Genomic DNA, 20,155 nt, shown 5'->3' with positions numbered 1-20,155 from the left:
GTAAATGTAAAGGAAATTATAGATGTAGGGTTCAAAATCAGTTGGTTTTTAATTAACCACAAGACAGACTATGCTGGGTAGGCCTGACTTAATCAGATGCAAGTCCTTAAAGGACAGATTGTACCCCTCTCTGAGGTCAGTTGCTCTCTTGCTGACTTTGGAGAAGTAAGCCACTATGAATTATACAGCTGGAAGTAAATATCTGCCAACAATCACATAAGCTTGCAAGATGACCCTGAGCCTGGGATGAGTCTCTAGTCCCAGCCAACAAATTGGTTACAGCCTTGTGAGACCCTGAGCAAAAAAGCCAGCTAGGCTATGCCTAGAATTTTGATCATGGAAACTGTGAGATAACTGGCCGGACAATTCATCTAGTAAAGCAGTTCTCCCTTGCTCCCCTCTCATTTTACATTTATCCTCCACACCTGACAAAATGAAAAGCATGAATGTTGCTTATCCAAAGTACTAATATAGCAAACTGTGACAATGCTTTAAAAAGAAAAATTGAAATTTTGGTGTCTGATATACCTTTGATAAAAGCAACATAATTCTAAAGTATAGTCTTATGCCTTCCTTGTCATATAATTCCTATTAAGGGCAAAGAGTGGTTAGAAACCAGATATTCTGGCCCACATCAGGATGTTCTGGGTTTAGATATATTATAAAGTGAGATGGTGAGAATAATGATAATTAATGATAATTCCTCTACTATGTACCAAGTATTGACAAAGAATATCACTCCTGAAAGAAGTCCCACAAAATCTTTGTCAAATGATAGTAAAAATCTGTATCTTTTGCAATGTCATTTATTTATACAATGTACAGATCTTAAAGCTATTAATATTTTTAAAGAGGAAAACTGGGAGTATTAGTTTTCAAAAATAAATAGCTTAAAGAATTTCAAGGTGGTATCAAAGCTGGTTTTAGAAACTTCATATGAAATTCTGTTGCTCACTGTGACGGTAAGGAAATAATATTTGAAAGTGATAATATGTATAGGTGACAGCAAAAATTTAAAAGAGCCAGATGTCAAGTGGTTTACAGTGACTTAGTCAATTCCCTACATCATAGTATGTACAAAGTGGCAAGAGACACAGCTCAGCAGATTGTGGCAAAAATCATAATACATGAAATAGATCTCTGATAAAATGAAGAATCCCGATACGTTCCAATCATTTCCAATAAATTATTTACATCAGCTCCTATGGCGACAACAAAAAAATGGGATCATTGTTTTAACTGTGGCACACAAAAACTTGCCTATCAATATAGGCAAAATCTCTGTGAAGCGATTTTCAAAACTTTAGATACTATTATTCCAGGATTTAGGAAATACAGGGAATGTGCAATAACAGCATAAAAAGGTCGCCTCAGTGTTTTTTTAATTTGGAAACACTTTATTTAAGTTTTCTTTAGAGACAAGGTCTCCTTATTTAGCGTGGGCTGGCCTCAAACTCATGGTGATCCCAAGGGCTGGGAATACAGGCATGTGCCACCACACCCAGCAGCACTGTTTTACAACAAAATCCAAATAACACAGAACTAGTTTTAGTTTCCAAAGTTTGAAGTGCCTTGTATAAAGCACTGAATATTATAAAAGGGTTATTAAAATGCATACTTTCTAAAAGTGCTATGTGAAAAACATAGGTTTTGATGCAAAGGTAAGATGGTTTTCATGGATCTAAGTATTAATGTTTTAGTTTAATTAATAATTTTAAAAATGACTTTCATGGAAAGACTTTTTCTGACAATCTGATTTGACTGTGGTCACAATGAAGACTAGCTGTGATAGGTTATATAGAAGGTATTTTCATAAATGAAATGTGCTAAATATGGACTTTGAAGGTTTTGACTAAAATGTATTCAATACAAATAAAATTTCAAATATGAGCTATAAATTGAAAATTGCTGTATTGGATGTTCTGAATTACAGGCATGCATTTGCAATTAAGAAGCTTCTTACAGGAGTATACTGTTAGGTTCTATAGACAATAACAGCAAATCTTTACCAACTTTTACCATTAATTTCTTCCCAGTAATACTGGGGAAGACCAATAAATTCCAAGAACATCTAAAATGATAAGCAAAAATGAAGAGCTATAGAGCATTCACACAGTATATATAATCTACATATATCCCTACTGGATAAGGCCTGCTTCTTCCATTTACACAGTGAGGAAGTTTGAATAATTTGTCAGGAAAATATTTTAATTAGATACTTAATAAGATGTAACTTCTGATTTCCTTATTTTTTATTGTGATATGATAATGTCTAGGGTTTTTGTTTTTTTTTTTAGTTTTTTGATACAGAGTCTCACTATGTAGTTCAGGCTGGCCTTGAACTCACTATATAGTCCAGGCTGGCCTCCAACTCATGGTGATCCTCCTGCCTCAGCCTTCCAAGTGCTGGGATTACAGGCGTGTAACACCATGACCAGTGAAAAATTTCTAGGTTTTTGGGCCAGGGATTTAGCTCAGTGGTTCTGGCGCCTGCCATGCAAGCGCAAGGTCCCAAGTTCAATCCCCGGTATCAAAAAAAAAGTCTAGGTTTTTAATATAATTTCTAGAGCAAAGAAAAGACAAGATTCCTGTACTCTTACAGTTCATAACCTAAATGGTTCCTGATTAATTCTATTTATACTTGTAATGACTAATTTTTTCTACTTTCTAGTAATCTCTGTTCTCCACCCTGATGACTAATTCCACATTATTGAAGTAAGTAGTCTATATTCCATGAATTCCTATTTTACATCATTAGCCTTGGCTTTTTAACATGCTAAAAGTATCCGTAAATACTAAAGTAAAAGTAAATACTCTACCATGAGGTACTTGGTCACATAATCATGAAAGAAAGGAGTCCAAAAATCTACAAATATCAAGCACAGAAAACAGAAAGTTGAGTGTCACATACCCAGAGCCATAACCTAAACCTCTCGATTCCCAATCTAGATCAATGGAATCCAACAAATATTACTCTGCACAAGCACAATGATACAAAGCTGAACAAGACTCAGTCCTATTCTAATATGCTGGTAGGTATACGGCAGTATTAGATATATTGCTACATATAATACCATTATTTTAAAAAACTTAATAAATTTAGAGGCATAAATACCTTAGAAATAGAAGAGCTTCAGGGAAGAGTCAGCATTAGAATTCAGCCTTAAAGAATTTAGGACTGTGATGGAGAAGAGATGAGGAAAGCACCCCAGATCAGAACACAGTACTACAAGAAGAGGTACAGGGGCAGCAAAATATAGTAACAAGTAAAGAGTGGCATGATATGCAGGAACTAACTATACTTGAAAGGCAGGTTAGGGGTAGATAACAGAGTCCTTTGATCATAAGAGATTTATTCTGTCAGCAGTACAGTACAAACAGTTTTGGATAAGAGGGCCCTTGACCAAGTTATTGTTTATATTTATACTGGGTTGTTGTGTTAGCTTTTACCAAAACAAACACCCTGAGATAATCAACTTATAAAAAAAAAATGTTTTTGTCTGGCTTGCAGTTGTAGAGGGTTTAGTGCATGATAATGCACAGCCACTGCTTTTGGGCCTCTGGTAAGGCAGCACATCAGGGCAGAAAGTGTGTGGCAGAAGAAAACTGCTCAACTCATGATGAACCAGACAGCAAAAGAGAGGAAGACGGGGATGGAGTCCCACTATTCCAATGATGTGAGGACCGTTTGCCAGGCCCCATATTTTAAAGATCCCACTACTTCCCATTAGCCCCATATTTTAAAGATCTCACCACTTCCCACAATGGGGACCAACCTTTACCAAACAGACCTTTGGGGAACACTTAAGATCCGAACTACAGCAAGCACTCATTTGTATAGTTTAGCTCTGTATGTTTCTATTTGTGTACAAATGTATTTCTTACACTACCTGGCCAGATCTTTGTATTCTATGTCTCAAGAACACTGCACCACAATCCCCATAAATTACCTTAACTCAGAAACACAACTACATAAACCAAATAATTCCACACTTCAGGTAAGGTGTAAATAAAGAAGAAGAAAAAAGTTTTGATTTTTAATGAAAGAGCTGCACATGTATGTGATTATTAGACTTTAAATCAAGACTAACATATATGTTTAGTTTTATCACCACTGATTTTTCCTCTTTGCAATAGAAATATAATAAATTGCAAACCTAAAAGAGCTATATTAGTTTATTCTTGGACAGATAGTTCTAAAACTTTTGTAGGTAAAGGAATAATATTCTGAGTATGAATTTCTTCATACATTTTACCTTTTATAGTTCAATAAAAGCAACTATACAATAGGAAGTATACAATAATTCCTTAGAAAAGGTATGGTTTAAATATGTCAATAACACAAAGTGGTAGGATTAGACTAAAATCAGAAATATATACTCTGTATAGTTGTCCATAAATTTACCTTTAAACAAAATAATGAAACAAATTAATAGTTATTTTAATATAATTTTAAGAATCAGATAATATATAAAGTTGAAGCTATACTTCTCTTTCTTTTACTAGAATTTAGTAATAGCTCTACATTTTATAGTCTTTGTGGCAGAAGGAAAAAATATAGTGTGCTTGATGTTTAAAAAGGAAATAAATGACTTCAGTAATGGATTCCTGAATAACTCAGACTGAAAGATAGCATCAGTAGGCTTTTTTCAGTATGTATCCAAATAACCACTTCAGAGTTGTGGTACAGCGCTTAACTGTTTACCTGGCGTGAAAGTGACTCCTAAAAATGATTAGGTTTTAAAGTATCTTTAAATTGGTTATTGAAAACCACCATTTTTCCACAAGGCAAAAATAGAAAAAGTAGTTAAGTTCTATGGTGAGTAGAGTATACTGATAAACTTTTGTATTAAACTACAGTAACTGAACTAGTACTTTTTTTTTTTTTTGGTTTGTCTGTTTGTTCTCTGTAGTTCTAGCGACTGAAGCTAGGGTCCACCCTCTACTATGCTCTACCACTAATTCACATCTTCAGCCATTTTTATTTTTTATTCTTAGCTTTTTGTTTTTGAGACTAAGTCTTGCTAAGCTGTCCAAACTGGACTCAAACCTGTGATCCTCCTGCCTAAGTCTCTCAAGTAGCTGGGACTTAACAGGTATGCATCTGCTTGAACTAGTAACATTTTTAAATAAAAAAATTATGAAAATCACCACCTACTCTATACAGTAATCACAGTACCCAAAAAACCTGCTCCCTCTTCACTGGCCAGGTGATAACTCCACATGTGGAACAGCCAACTCGTAAAGCTAGCAATGGCAAGCTTTTAGACACATTAACAAGGTATGTTGACTGAGAGAAGTGGGGAGGAAGGTAAAAAGGGAGGGAAAGGAGTGGAGGAATGGGAGAGGGAGGGAGAGACAGAGAACAATAATTGGAGAGGGAAGGAAATGAGATTACTTAAATAAGGAATTTAAAAATATATTTATCGTGGTTTATTGGTGGTGGCAAAATTAATGATTGATATGGTATCCTCAAATCTAAGGAAGTATTGTGATAAAGCAGGTGGTTCATTAAGAACTACTAAATGCTAGCTCAACAGTATTCATACATAATTAAGTTCTTAAGTTCAAACCTCTTTTCCAGTGTCCCTGTGCCTGTTCGGTTCCTTTCAACATTTCTAATTAAGACCTTCTGCTAGTGTTTCCTAACTCCTCATCTGCACCAGCAAACACGCAAAGTAATTTGAGTGATGTTTCTTAGTTCCCCGAGAATAATGCATAGCCAGTATTTTCTAAGAGGCACAGGTGAGAATAATTACATACAAAGGAATGCCTTATATACAGTACCAGGTATTCTCTCCAAGAATGCTAGCAGAGAAAGACTGTTAACATTACTGAGTATAAATGTTCAATGATGGGTTTATACATGACTTTAAAATATATCTACTATGCAGTAATATTCCAATATGTTCAATTTCATAAGACAAATACATGTACAAAAAACAAGTTAAAATTCCGGCAAACTATTTAAATTTTCTTAGTCCCCAAAAATATAGTTCATAAACTTAACCACTTGAAAGGCAAACCACAAAGGAAATTGTAAGGGAACACCCAAAAACATTTTTGAAAAAAATAAAATATCTACAGCTTTTCATGTATGACTATCTGCAGTATGGTAGCCTCCCTATGTGTTAAAAAATACTTTTTACTTAGTATAGTCTATAAATAATTAGGAATCAGTAAGATTTATCAAAATCAGTATCTTGTTCAAATTCTACGTGTAAGAGCAATAGTAATTACTTATGATTTAAAATGTCAAATTTATAATTGTTTTCATTAGTATATATTCTTTCTTTTATCATACCTCTACTTATGACCATCACTTTTCATTTCTAATATCTATATAGTCTGCCTCTAAAAATTAGGGGTTTTACTTTCAATGCTCTAAAAAATAAATACATTATTTAAAAATCTTTTGTATCTAACAAAAAGACTTTCTTTTGGTTACAAAGCTTTTCTTTGTATATTCAAATGATTATGGTTAAAAAAAAAAGTTAAGAAGTGCTATCTTCTTTCCTGCGCGCCAAGCCCTGCTGGGTTTATGGTGAGCGAGATGTCTTCCTTGCTCATCACCGCTGCTTTCAGGTCACTGCTCCTCCCCTTCTTCCTCCACAGCACAGTGTCCAGCCACCCTTTCCCTACCTGTGACCAGCGTTACAACTCGTCATTCCCCTGCACTCTCACAAGTGTTTAGTAGTGAGTTTATAATTTTTCTACCACTATCCTTTCATTATTCCTGATTTAAATATCCATGTGGACAATTCATCCATCTTTTAGCCTCTATGTGATGTCTTGATTCTCCACTCCCATAAAAGCACAATAGACCTTAAGATCTCAAAACTGTAAATACTTCATGATCTGAATGACCCTCCTTATTTCTGGATCATTTCCACACAGAGCCTCTAACCCACTGACCCTATCACTTTTCAAAGCAGGTAGCATCATAGTGAAGTTTTAATTTCCCACTGCTATTCCCTCTGCCTTGTCCCTTTCTCACTGTCAGTACTTGCCTGCCAAACCCCAAACCTATTAAGTCTAACTCTGTGTAATCCACAACATTTACCAAGTAGCTACACAAGACTGGAGAAAAACATACAACTGTGCTAGTTGTTTTCACTTTAAATTCATGACCACAAACCTCAAAGTGGGTCCTCCGTGCTGCCAGGCAATCACACGGCTCCGCTTTACAGCAAGAGGCTTGAAAAGGAGTTGACTGCAGTTGCCCTTTCCATTTCCTCCCCCCCGCCCCCCATTCTCTCTTGAAGGTGGCTCTGGTCCGGCTTTCATTCTTATCACTCTTCAGAGTGGCTGGTCTAAGGTACCAATTATTATTCCCAGAGCCACTTGACAGGATTGATTATTCCCTCCTGTTTGAAAAACTTCCTTCTTGTGACTTTTAAAGCAAAGCACGTTCATATCTTTCCTCCCACCTGAGCATATCCCACACCTTAACTCTCTGCTGCCACTGCCCCCTTGCTCCTCCCTCCCCGCCGGGTGTATGCCTCAGACCTTTTTTCTATACTCATTCTCCAACTCAGGGCTTAAAGTACCACGTAAGAGCTGATGATACCCAAATTTATATCTTCCACTCAACCTGTTCCCTAAACTATAGAAATACCTCCACCTCTCTCTCCTCTGCTCATTGTCCTCCAGCTACAATGCCCCACTTCTGATCCTCAAACACGTCAGAAATGCTCCTGCCTCAGTATATATAAGTGAACGTTCCTCTATCAGGAATCCTCTTCCCCTGAACAGTCCCATGCCATACCCCTTCCACTATTCAGGCCTCTGCTCAAATGCCACCTTCCTTGTATAGTGGACTTCTAAGGCTCTTATAAAAATAGCATCTCCTAACCTTGCTTCATAGCATTTGTCACCAATTAACATTACATTATCTACTTGCATATTCATTTGTTTTATGATTTTCTCTTAAAATGTAAGCTCCATAAGGGCAGGGTATTTATTTGCCTAGGTTATTATGTCTGGCACAGAGTGGGCATGACAGCATATGTGGAAGGATTTTAAGATACATTAAAGTTATCTGTTATCTCCAGAAGATGGAATTATGAAACATTTGAATAGCTAAATAATACATTTCAGTAATGAATTTTTTTTAAATTAAAATTTACACTTTGCTTGAAAGAAAATTTCAATATTTTACAGTCTTTCGGTAGGTATTATATACACTGCACTTTATGAAATCTAAAAGGTATTGAAATAAATTTTTTCCCAACATTTTGGTATAACAAAACAGATAATGATTCTCCAAATACTTGTGCTATCTACATGATGTTTGCTCTGATAACCACTACTCACAAAAACTGACTCAATGGAATAATTAGAAAAATTACCTAACACCATGCATGAGTTTGATTCATTTTCTAATATCCTATCCTAGAAACATTCTACAAATCTTATGATTTAAAAAATTAAGTCTCGGGTTGGGGATTTAGCTCAGTGGTTTTGCCGCCTGCTGTGCAAGCACAAGGACCTGAGTTCGATCCCCAGTACCAAAAAAAAAAAAGAGTATGAAAAAATTAAGTCTCTGTTCTGATTTTTAAAAGATACCTTTTTTTGACAATATCCATAACACTGATAAGGACATGTTAAAGCTAGTATCATCTCCTTTTGTGACTTTTTTTTTGTTTTTGATGATGTTGTGTGTTTTTTTGTTTGTTTTTTAATTTTAAACATAAAATACTTTAATAAAAATAGAACAAAGTCATGAATATTTAAGTTTATATAGATACGTATATTGTAAATTTAAGGTAAATCAACACAGGATAAAATAAACATAAAAGGTTACTTACAAATTCTATAGTTTATTTCTGATGAAACATATAAATACTTTTCTACAATACAAAAATGCATTAATTCCCCTACCAACATTAGAGAAGATCTGTCACTAGAGAAGATCTAAAATATATCACTATATTTTAAAGAGGGAAATGCTTCACATTTTCATAAAATATAAACTAAATAAAATTTTTTATATAACTTAGATTCTGTAAAAATCAAGCAAAAATATTAAAAAAGAATACCATATATCATCCTGCCTTTTTTGGGGGGGCGGTGCACAGGGCTAGGGATTGATCCAAAGGCCTTGCTCATGCTAGGCACTCTACTACTGACTGACTGACATCCCCAAGCCAATCAGATACTTTTAAAAATCCCATTTCTACATATTGTTTTAAGCTAAATTCTTTAATCATGTATAATTTCTTGAAGAAAACAGCTTCTTTAGTCTCTTGGCCTGTCATATTAATGTGAGGTACTGTAAAAACGAGAAGACATTTTGAAAATATTTTGTGACCTTTATCATAGATTCAGTATTTCTTATTCAAAATTCTTAGGACCAAAAATGTTTCAATTTCCATTTTTTCAGATTTTGTAATATTTGCATATATATAATGAAATCTTAGGGAAGGGATGCAAGTCTAAATACAAAATGATGATGTTGTTTTTTAAGAAAGATAGTAAAAGCCAGACTCCTTTAGGGGTTTGAACTGTACCTACAGAAAATGAGTGTAGTGACATAATGTTCAGTTCTACAGTCAGGATGCAGTTGCTCCTTCCCATTCTACAAGATACTGCACCTTTCCATCAAGGGTCACCCGACAAGCCAATACTCGGTACTTTTTGCCACATGCTATGATACCTGCAGCAACAAAATAACTAGTAATGCAGTTTTTTAGATGATTGAGTTGTAACTCTTGATCTGCTAAGTTATTCAGGATCTCTGGGTTGAATTCTTCAAATTGATAATCTTCTTGGCCTTCATCATCTTTTACAATTTCTGAGTTCTGAGTCTGGAGTGCTCTTCTCAGAAGATGACCTCTTCTTCTACACAAATGTGGTATTGCAGCAGGCCAAGATCTACCTGTGCAAGTTCTTTTTCTGGAGTAAGATAAGCCATAATGCCTGTAAATACTAGAAGAGGTAGTTTCTTTTGTACTGGAAGCACCCATGAAATCCATATCCGAGGTATTGAATGAATGTGCAGTTCCCTCAGTTATCCCTATAGAACAAGGTAAATCCAAGGCAGGATTTTCAGAAACTGGTTCTTTATACAAAGGTGGCTCAGTAGTTTTTTGTATCATTTTTCTCGTATACAGGCCAGGAGGATAACCTACAGATTTTTTCTTTGCTTTTTTTTTTTTTTTACTCCATTGCTTATTTCTCTTGGATCAGATATAGGTTTGGATGCCTTTCTGCCTTTAATTTTAAATTCATGGGATGTTCCTTCAGGTACTTTCTCTCCTTTGAAGGCCACATTTGGTGGCACAGGAGAAACACAAATTCGCAACCCAAACAAATGCTTCCTCTTCTTTATTTCCTTCCCAGACATAAACATGGTCCTGTAATCATTTAATGCCTCCAGAACATGCTTATATCTTTCAGATTTTGGTGTGTCTGCCAGCTCTCCAGGGTGTAATCTACCCTAGTTTTCATTAATATGTCATAAGCTCAAAGTTCAGAATCAAAATATTTCTTCTTGTGAATAACACTTAGGTTGTAAAGGCAAAGGTGTGCAATATCTACCCACTGCAATGGGAGACATTTGAGGTATTCTGGTCCAGAACTGCAAACAAAGCAAATAAATGTGTAAAATCTATCTCCAAATAGCATTGGCTTTTGAAGACATTGTACACAAGCTTCATGAAACCACTGATTATTATTATTTTTTTTAGGTACCAGGGATCAAACTCAGGTCCTTATACTTGCGCAGCAGGTGGCAAAACCACTGAGCTAAATCCCTGGCCCCAACCACTGCTCACATTTGCAGCACTGTAGCATCTTTAAATACCAGTCTCCAGGGCCTAAACAATAGCAGTAACACTGCTGGACACTGGTTTTATGAGCTAAGTCCCATTCAAGGTTTGCCACACTATAGGGTAATGTCTGCTTCATGACTTGCAATGCTTTGACATTTGGTCCTTTCTTAAATGCACCACCCCTCTTTGTTGTTGTTACAAAAACACACTGTCAACAGAGTCATTTTTCATCTGAATCAACCACACTGGAATCAATGTGAGGTGTATGAAACAACTGATGATACCCTTGACCACACTTATCACTATAACCATTTCATTAGGAGCTTCTGACTACTCTTCTTGACATATTGTACAGACCATTTCCCCACTTCCAGTGGCTCCTGTTTGAATGTCCTTCCAGAGAACCCAGGATTTAGAACTGTCTTCAAATATGATGAAGCAGCTCTGTTTCAATATGTTTATCTTTTTGATAGTTCCAAGATAAAACAAGCCACCTGACCATTTAGTTAGGACATTCTGACCCTCTTCAAGTTTACATGCTGGCTTTTTGGCTTTATGTCCATCCTGGCCCTCTAGAGTCCCTCATTCGGTCACTTCAGTGGTGCCAACCGCTTCATACAGGAAAAAAATAACCAATCACATCCCTGTGGGCGCTTTCCCTGCAAATTTGAGCACTTACTGGGCACCCGCCCCACCGGGAACCCCGCACATACGCAGGCACAAACTGAGGTCCTTGGGGACAAGGAATAGGGGTAAAGCGTGGGTTCTTACACCAGCCTCAAACACGGCCCACTTCGCTACAGCCCTTCGCCATTTTGGTTTCCCACAGACTCAGTAATGAATTTTTTACAATCCATCTATCACTTTGGTAAAAAGAGCATTTGCACCAAATACAAATATTAAAGCTTAATAGTAATAATAAGTAATCCACAATAATGAAAAAGATTCAAATTATATGACCAGAAACTAGGTATATATGTGAATGAGAAAAAAACAATAAAGTCAGTAGGACCTAAAAAGGATGAGAAGTTTTACCACAGAAGCCAAGTGTAACTAGCTGGTTGTGGCTTTTTGAAGCACTATATTGAAAGGGTCTCTGAAGCTAAGCATTTCAGCAGGAAGGAAAATCATACTGAGGGGTATTTTCCAGAAAAATAAAAGGATTAAGAAAGGTGGCCGTAATGCCACTCTCTGACTTTAAATCTATATATGGATTTTTTTTTTCCTTATTCTTTTCTTGGTACATTTTAAGTATACAACATGTTTACATTTGTCACTGGGTACTTGTACCTGTAAATGTTGTAACTTGGTTCTTATCTTTTCCCCATTCCCTACCCTCCCTTCACCCCATCCACCCTTCCCTATTTACAAATACTTTATTTCCATTTTTTCTTTTTCTCATAATTTTTCCTTTCCCTTCTTTCCTTTTCCCTTCCCCTCCCACCATCCCTAACTCTTTGGACCTTTTCTTACTATTTCAAATTATCAATTATTCGTCTTAATCATTTTAATCCTTATTTAAACTTTCAGTTTCTCACACCAGAGAAACTATTCGGTATTTACACATGTGTGTTCTATTTACTTCACTTAAGAGGATGGCCTCAATATGCATCCATTTAGCTATAAATGTCTCTAGTTTCTCTTTCTTTATGGCTGAGTAGTACTCCATTTTATTTTTAAAAACCCATCTTCTTTATCCAGTCTCCAGTTGATGGGCATTTGGGCTGTTTCCAAGCTTTAGCTATTACAAACTGTGCCACTATAAACATGGGTGCACATATATCAGTGTGGTATGATTCTTTTAATTCTTTTGGGAAGATACCCAGTAGGGGAAGAGCTGGGTCAAATGGGACCTCTAGTCCTAGTTCTTCGAGGTATTTCCATACTGATTTCCACAGTAGTTGCACCAGTCTGCACTCCCAACAACAATGGAGAAGGGTTCCTTTCTCCCCACACCCCTGCCAGCATTTGTTATTGGTTGATTTCATGATGGCAGCCATTCTTTCTGGGGTGAGGTGGAATCTCAGTGTTGTTTTCATCTGCATCTCTTGAATGACCAATGATGTTGAACATTTTTTCATGTTTATTTGCTGCTTTTCCTTCTTTGTCTGAGAAATGTCTGTTCATTTCAGATGCCCATTTTTGAATTGGGTCTTTGAATTTGGGGGGGGTGGTCTGATTTTTTTTCAGTTCTTTATATATTCTAGATAGTAGACCTTTGTCTGAAGTACAGCTGCTAAAAATTTTTTCCCATATCATTGGTTGTCTCAGCTCTCTTCGTGGTTTCTCTTGCATTGCAGAAGCTTTTTAATAAGATGAGATCCCAGTTGTTGATTCTTTTTGCTAGTTCCCATGCTATTGAAGTTTTGTTCATAAAGTCTTTTCCGATGCCAACGTCTTCAAGAGTTCTACCTAACTTATCTTCCAGCAAGTTTAGGGTTTCTATCTTAATATTTAGATCTTTAATCCACTTTGATCTTAGTTTAGTGCATGGTGATAGATATGGGTCTACCTTTAAGCTCTGGCAGGTTGAAATCCAGGTTTTCCAACTCCAGTTATTAAACAGGCTATCTTTCCTCCAGTGAGGGTGGTTGGCTCCTTGTCAAAGATGAGGTGGCTGAGTATGTCTGGAGTTGTTTTTGCATCTTCTAATCTATTCCACTGATCCTTGGGTCTGTTTCTTTGCCAGTACCATGCTGTTTTTATCACAGTAGCTTTGTAATATAGTTTCAAGTTGAGGGTTGTGATACCCCTGCCATGTCTCTGTTGCCTAGAATTGCTTTTGCTATTCTAGGTCTCTTCTGGTTCCAAATGAATTTTTGGATTGTTTTCTCTAGTTCTGTGAAATATATTGTTGGAATTTCAATTGGCATTACATCAAATCTATATAGCGGTTTTGGAAGTATGGCCATTTTCACTATATTGGTTTTTCCTACCAAGGAACAAGGGATGTTTTTCCATTTTCTTATATCCTCTTCGATCTCTTTTTTCAGAGTGCTGTAGTTTTCTTTGTAGAGGTCTTTTGCTTCCTTTGTTAAATTGATTCCCAGATATTTCATTTGTTTGGATGCTATCGTAAAAGGAATTATTTTCCTAATTTCTTTTTTTTTGGGGGGGTACCAGGGATCGAACTCCAATCCTTGCGCTTGTGTAGCAGACAGCGAAACCACTGAGCTAAATCCCCAGCCCCTTCCCTAATTTCTCTCTCAGTGAGTCTGTTATTGGTGTACAAGAAGGCTATTGTTTTTTGACTGTTGACCTTGTATCCAGCTACTCTACTGAATCTGTCAATTAAGTCTAGAAGTCTTTTGGCAGACTTTTTTGGGTGTTTATGTAAAGTATCATATCGTCAGCAAATAATGACAGTTTAACTTCTTCCTTTTCTACCTTTATTCCTTTTATTTCTTTCTCTTTTCTAATTGCTGTGGCTAATGTTTCCAGAACTATATTGAACAGGAGTGGTGATAGTGGGCATCCTTGTCTTGTTCCTGATTTTAGCATGAAAGTTTTTCAGTTTTTGACCATTTAGTATGATGTTGGCTGTTGGTTTTTCATAGTCTTAATCAGGTTGAGATAAACACCTTCTATTCCAATTTTCTGTAGGGTTTTCATCATGAATGGGTGTTAGATGTTGTTGAATGCTTTTTCTGCATCTATTGAGATGATCATATGGTTTTTGTCCTTGGCTCTGTTAATATAGTGTGTTACATTTATCGATTTACCAATGTTGAACCATCCTTGCATCCCTGTGATAAATCTGACTTGGTCAGGGTGTATGATCTTCTTGATGACCCTCTGTATTCTGTTTGCCAGTATCTTGTTGAGGATTTCTGTATCTATATTCATTAGGGTGATTGGCCTGTAGTTCTCTTTTTTGGTTGGGTCTTTCCCTGGTTTTGGAATCAAAGTAACACTTGCTTCCAGGAATGAATTTGGAAGTATTACTTCCCTTTCAATTTCCTTGATTAGTTTAAAGAGTAATGGCAATAGTTCTTCTTTAAATGTCTTGTAGAATTCAGTTATATGGACTGTTTTTGATACCTTATGTTCACTTGACTGCTACCAAAAATTTCATATTTATACCCTCACTACCTATTTGAAATCTCCATATAAATGTCTAATGAGAGATCTCAAAGTTATAATAACCAAAGCAGAACTTCTGATCTGGAGTCCCCCTCAAAAACTAACAAATGAAAAACACTACTCTTTTTTTTTTTTAGTCTTCTGTCTTTCAATAATGACATCATCATACCCCAGGCTGCCCACATGAAAACTCTTGATTCCCACTGTTCACTCAACATTGACTCATAAGATCAAATCCATGAGCAAATCTTGTTAGCTCTATCACTAAAGCACTTTTTAACTTCATCCCTGTCACTGCATTTCCCATGGGCTCTTCCCTGGCCCACCATAATACCTTTCTAGCTCATCTGCCTGTTTGCACTTTTGTCTCCTTATGATCCACTACCTATATTTCAGTCACAGTGCCTTTTAAAAATATACTCAAATATTGTCACTTCCTTATAGTTTTCCTTTGCACTTGAAATCAAATCCAAACTGCTAACCCTGCATAATTTTCCATGGTCCATTTCTCCAACTCTATCTCAAACCACTCTCCTCTTACTCCCTCTGAGGCAGCCAGACTGGCCTCTTTTTCAAAGTGCCAAAGTTGTTCTCGGCATAGGGCTTTTGTCCTACCTGGTCCCTAAAATAGAAAGTACTTTCTCTGACAAGCTCTCTTGTGACATGCAGATCTCAGTTTAATGATCCCACTTCAGAAGTCTTCCTTTATGGCTCAGCCTAGAGAGGCAACTCAATCACCATCACTTAATCCTATCTTAACCCTGTACAGTACAAATAACTGATATTTGAATGGTTTATTTATTAATTTGTTTAGCTCTCTTTCCCATTTAATACAAAATCTAAATGAAAAGATCTTGAGTTCTTGTCTTTTTTTCAACACCAGGCTAAGAAGGCCTAACTGATAAGTATTTGTTGGAGATAATTTGTGCGGAGTTTTAAAAATTGTGTTATATTTCAATAAAAAGGTTTTCTCTACTGTGTAAAATTATTCATTTAAATTTGTAGAATAAATGAATGCAATCAGAATTAAAGAATTCCCTGTTCGGGATCGGAGAAATAATTCTCTAAGGTTGAAAAAAATACAACTTTCTTTTGATTTAAATTCAAAGTATGCCAAATTTTTTGCTAAGCAGAATTAGACATTCTGTAAAACAGCATGCCTTTACAGGGTTTGAATGAGACAATAATACAGACCATCTGCATAGAGTTTGGAAATGCCATGAAAGGGCACTGTGGTAGAAGGTGCTACAGTGATGTACTTAACCTACCTCAGGAGGTGAAGAATCAGAAAATGGTTCCCAAAGAGGTACCACTGCAAATTTGAATGGTGCGAGGTTGGGAAAGAAAATGCATGAAGTGTTAAGAGTATTTTGGAGACAGGAAATATGAGCAAAACATGAGTGGAACCCTGAAAATTCATGATATATTTAGGAAACTGAAAATAATTTACTGTTGCTGGAGAGCAGAGTATGAAGCAGAGAGGCAGAGAGAGAGAGAGAGAGAAAGAGAGACTAGAGGTAACAGGGACATCATGAAGGTCAGTTATGAAATTTTGACTTTCTTTTTAAATTTATTTATTTATTTTTTGGTACCAGGGATTGAACTCAGGACCTTGCACTTGCGACTTGCGACCAGGCGGTGGCACCACTGAGCTAAATCCCCAGCCTGAAATTTTGACTTATTAATCTGAGGATAAGAAACACAGATGGGTTTAAAGCAAGATAATTTTTATATATCACATAATCCTCATTAAAGAAAAATAATTTTAGCCAGTGTGAGGTTTAGAGAGACAGGTCAACTTGGAGACTGTCATAGTTTCCCAAACAAAACATACCACTAGCCAGAGTTATGGTAATAGTGGAGACAAAGGAAGCAGAAAGATCCTACTCTAAGAAGTATTAGACACAACTACAAATTATAACACATAATAAAATAAACTCAAAGTACTCATAAGGGTACAGATTTAACAGTTATCAAATCTATCAAGAATTAGGTTTTATAGTGCAACTTACAACTAAGCTGAACTTACTGGAAGTAAGCTTAGTACCGGAAGTGTACCAAGATTTCCAAAGATGAAGAAAAGACATTCTAAGCTTTAGAAAGACTTTTATACAGCAGAGTTGCTTCCTTGTACAAATAATTCAAATAAATTATAAACTTATCTCCATGTTTAAAATGTATATCCTACTTTAGCAGAAAGTTAAAAATCTCCATTTATGACCAATTTTAATATTATAATTTCATCACTACCTATTAAAAAGTTACTCAGCTATGAGTTATAAAAATCAGATTGACTTCAAATAGGTCTCTTTCTTCATTGCAAAAAAGTTTTGAGTAAAATCATATGGAAAAATAAAACAACCTGAGAATATATTCCCATTCTGATAAAAATTAAGCTAGTAAGCCAGATGTGATAGCACACACCTAATCCCAACACTCTGTAATGCTAAAGTACAACTGTAAGTTCAGGCCCAGTTTGGACAACTTAGTGAGATCCTGTATCAAAAAAAAAAATTAAAAGGCTGGCAATGTAGCTTAGTGGGTAAGAGAAGCATAGGTGATGATAACTATAAAACTTACCCCACAAGACATTTACTGAGAATTCGTACCCCTACACATATAGTTAATTACCTTTACACATACACTAGCATTGTGGTAGGAAATAAAAAAAAGATTAAGCACTAAGACACAGATGTTTCCTTAAGAATTTATAATCTTGATGGGGAGACACACATAAATTTACTTCAGTATGTATTTTTACAAGACTTCTGCAATGATAATGTGACTTTATAATTAAAAATAGTTTTTAGAGGAAATTTTGATATTCTTTTGCATGTGATAGTATAAGATATAAACATCTACAATATCTAGATATAGATGCTAATTATAATATTCTAACTATAGGTAACAGTTTACATTTCTCATATTATACTCTACAAATATAGTGTTAGATTTAAGAAAATGATCATTGATTTGAATTATGATTAAAACCACAACTGCCAAATACCAAAACGAAATGTCAAACTCCAGGCAAGAAATAAATGAAAAATACATACACATACAAACACAAAATAAATGAATATAAAAAGAGAATTTATGATGTAGGAATTTCTTAAAGACCAAAGGAAAACCAACATAATAATTTGTACTTTAACATGTGTAATTTAAATTGCATATTTATCATTCATCACTCATTTTAATACTTGAAAGTAAAAGAAGAACAATTACCTTGCAACTATAAGTATGGCTATAAGGATAGAACAGATAGGATCCGCTATCATCAAACCAAAATTCTGCATCATGATGGCAGAGGCAATCACACCAATACTCCCAAGTGTATCTGCTAGGATGTGTAAAAATACACCTAGAGATAAAGATAATAAAAATATATTGTCTTCTGGTCAATTTAAAATGAAACTCTTAGAACCATACACTTAATTGATTTTAAAAATTGTGACCATTCATCTCTGTCTTAAAAAGAGTACAAAACTTAGTAATTTGGGGAAAGAAACAGTATTAGGATAAAAGAATTAGTCAAGAAAACATAATTACAAATACATGTGCCCACAGAGCCCTCTGCTGGTGATTAAAATTATTACCATTTGGGACTAGAATTTTCTATGGACCCTAATTCCACTTCTCCTGATATATTCATTAACCTAAGGGTTTTGTTACCCAGATTAGTTATATACTGTGCTCAAACTTAATCTAAAAAGGGCATTTGAATATTTTAAAGTGATCATGAAATACGTGAATTTTTAATAATATTAAATTAGAACACAGATACTGTAGCTGCCCAAGAACTCAGATATAACACTAACATTTAATAAGTGACATTTTTGTGGAAAACCACTAAAAATGTCAAGATCTTTAATTTAGATCTTTAATGAGTAAAATTTACTACATAAAAAATCATTGGGCCAGGGATTTAGCTCAGTGGTTTTGCCGTCAAGGTCCCAAGTTCGATCCCCGGTACAAAAAAAAATCATTTACTGTCTTTTAAACTTCAACTATGCCTTGATAAAATTGTAAAATTCTTCAATATCAACTACCCTATATGAAAAGAAACAGCTAATATGCAAAAAGCAAGGTACTCAATTTAGAAAAAAATTTTTACTATTCCCTGAATTAAAAAAAAGAAAAAGTTAACTATAGTTATTTTCAGGGGTGGAAACAGATTTAACTTAAACTCAAAAAAATTTCCTAATAATTTAAAACCCAACTATGATTAAGTCCTGTTGAATCTTAATACATGCTAAGAAATTACACTTTAATTATCTACTACTGTAACTTGCACGAAATATTATACTAAATATAATTCATCCTTCACTACCTGTACATACGTTTCCATTTGCATAGTTTTGACTTATAATCATTCTTCAGAAAGCTAGGTGATAGTTAAAAGAAATTTTTCAGTAACAAAAAAATTCTGCCAGAACACATATAAAATACTCAATTTCTCTAAGGTATTTCAAATAGCAAAGAATTAAAGGGATTAGTAAATGTTAGAATCCCTTTAACTTTTAAAAATAAAACTTAAAAAAAAAAAGAAAAACAGAATGCAAATGAGCCAGATGTGGTGGTGTGCATGTGTAATCCCAGCACCCTGGGAGGCTGAGGCCAGAGTCTCCTAAATTGGAGCACAGCTCGGCAACTTAGTGAGGTCCTGTCTCAAAAATTAAAAAGGGCTGGGGGTGCAGCTCAGTGCAAAGGCTCTGGGCTCAATCCCCAGTACCAAGTTAAAAAAAAAAAAGAGGTATTGAAGGTCCCTAAATTACAAAATTATATGTATACTATACTATTATATACTATTACAAAATAAATTACAAAATTATATGCGACACATGTCTTTAAACTTTTATATTCTTTAATCGGTGTTTTGGTAAAATCAAAAATGAAAATAGCTCTAAAACACAGAAAAGAATCACTTGTCCTGATTTCTCTTAAATTGGAAATTCCCCAACTACATGTTATCTGTTAACCTGAAATTGGTTTTATTAGTAAATATCATTATCCAAACCCTTCCTATTTTATTGTAACTAATATTTAAGAAGAAAAATCACTAAAGAAGGATATATAAATAATACTGTTAGCTTATATAAGGTTGAAACCTTAGAAGACCTGGTAGGATATTGATAATCTAACTCCCCAGAAACTTACTAAGCTGGGTATCTTACTCAAGATGTAGCTAACAGTTAAAAATTCAATTAATTCAGTTTTTTCTTGTTGAGTATCTTGTACAGTTATATTTCAAGAAAGATTTAATCCTGGGCAGTCATCTCTGTCTTTTGGCTACC

General features: G+C 35.2%; 1 protein-coding gene and 1 pseudogene across 4 annotated transcripts in view; both read right to left on the bottom strand.

Annotated features, from left to right (window-relative positions):
* Positions 1-20,155, bottom strand: part of Slc30a7 (solute carrier family 30 member 7) — a 100,068-nt gene that overhangs the window by 40,142 nt on the left and 39,771 nt on the right. For all 4 annotated transcript variants that reach the window (XM_021247855.2, XM_021247854.2, XM_087213197.1 and 1 more), the window contains one exon: positions 18,087-18,222. In XM_021247855.2, the coding sequence (XP_021103514.1) occupies positions 18,087-18,222 (136 nt within the window). The remainder of the gene's footprint in view (positions 1-18,086; positions 18,223-20,155) is intronic.
* Positions 8,552-11,352, bottom strand: LOC101726762 (metal-response element-binding transcription factor 2-like; annotated as a pseudogene).

This window comes from Heterocephalus glaber, unplaced genomic scaffold (assembly GCF_053883595.1).
Source record: "Heterocephalus glaber isolate CG9 unplaced genomic scaffold, H.glaber_assembly_v1.0 deba00001442, whole genome shotgun sequence".
Taxonomy (NCBI): Eukaryota; Metazoa; Chordata; class Mammalia; order Rodentia; family Bathyergidae; genus Heterocephalus; species Heterocephalus glaber.
Note: the sequence above shows the minus strand (reverse complement) of the source record. Positions and strands in the feature narration are given on the sequence as shown.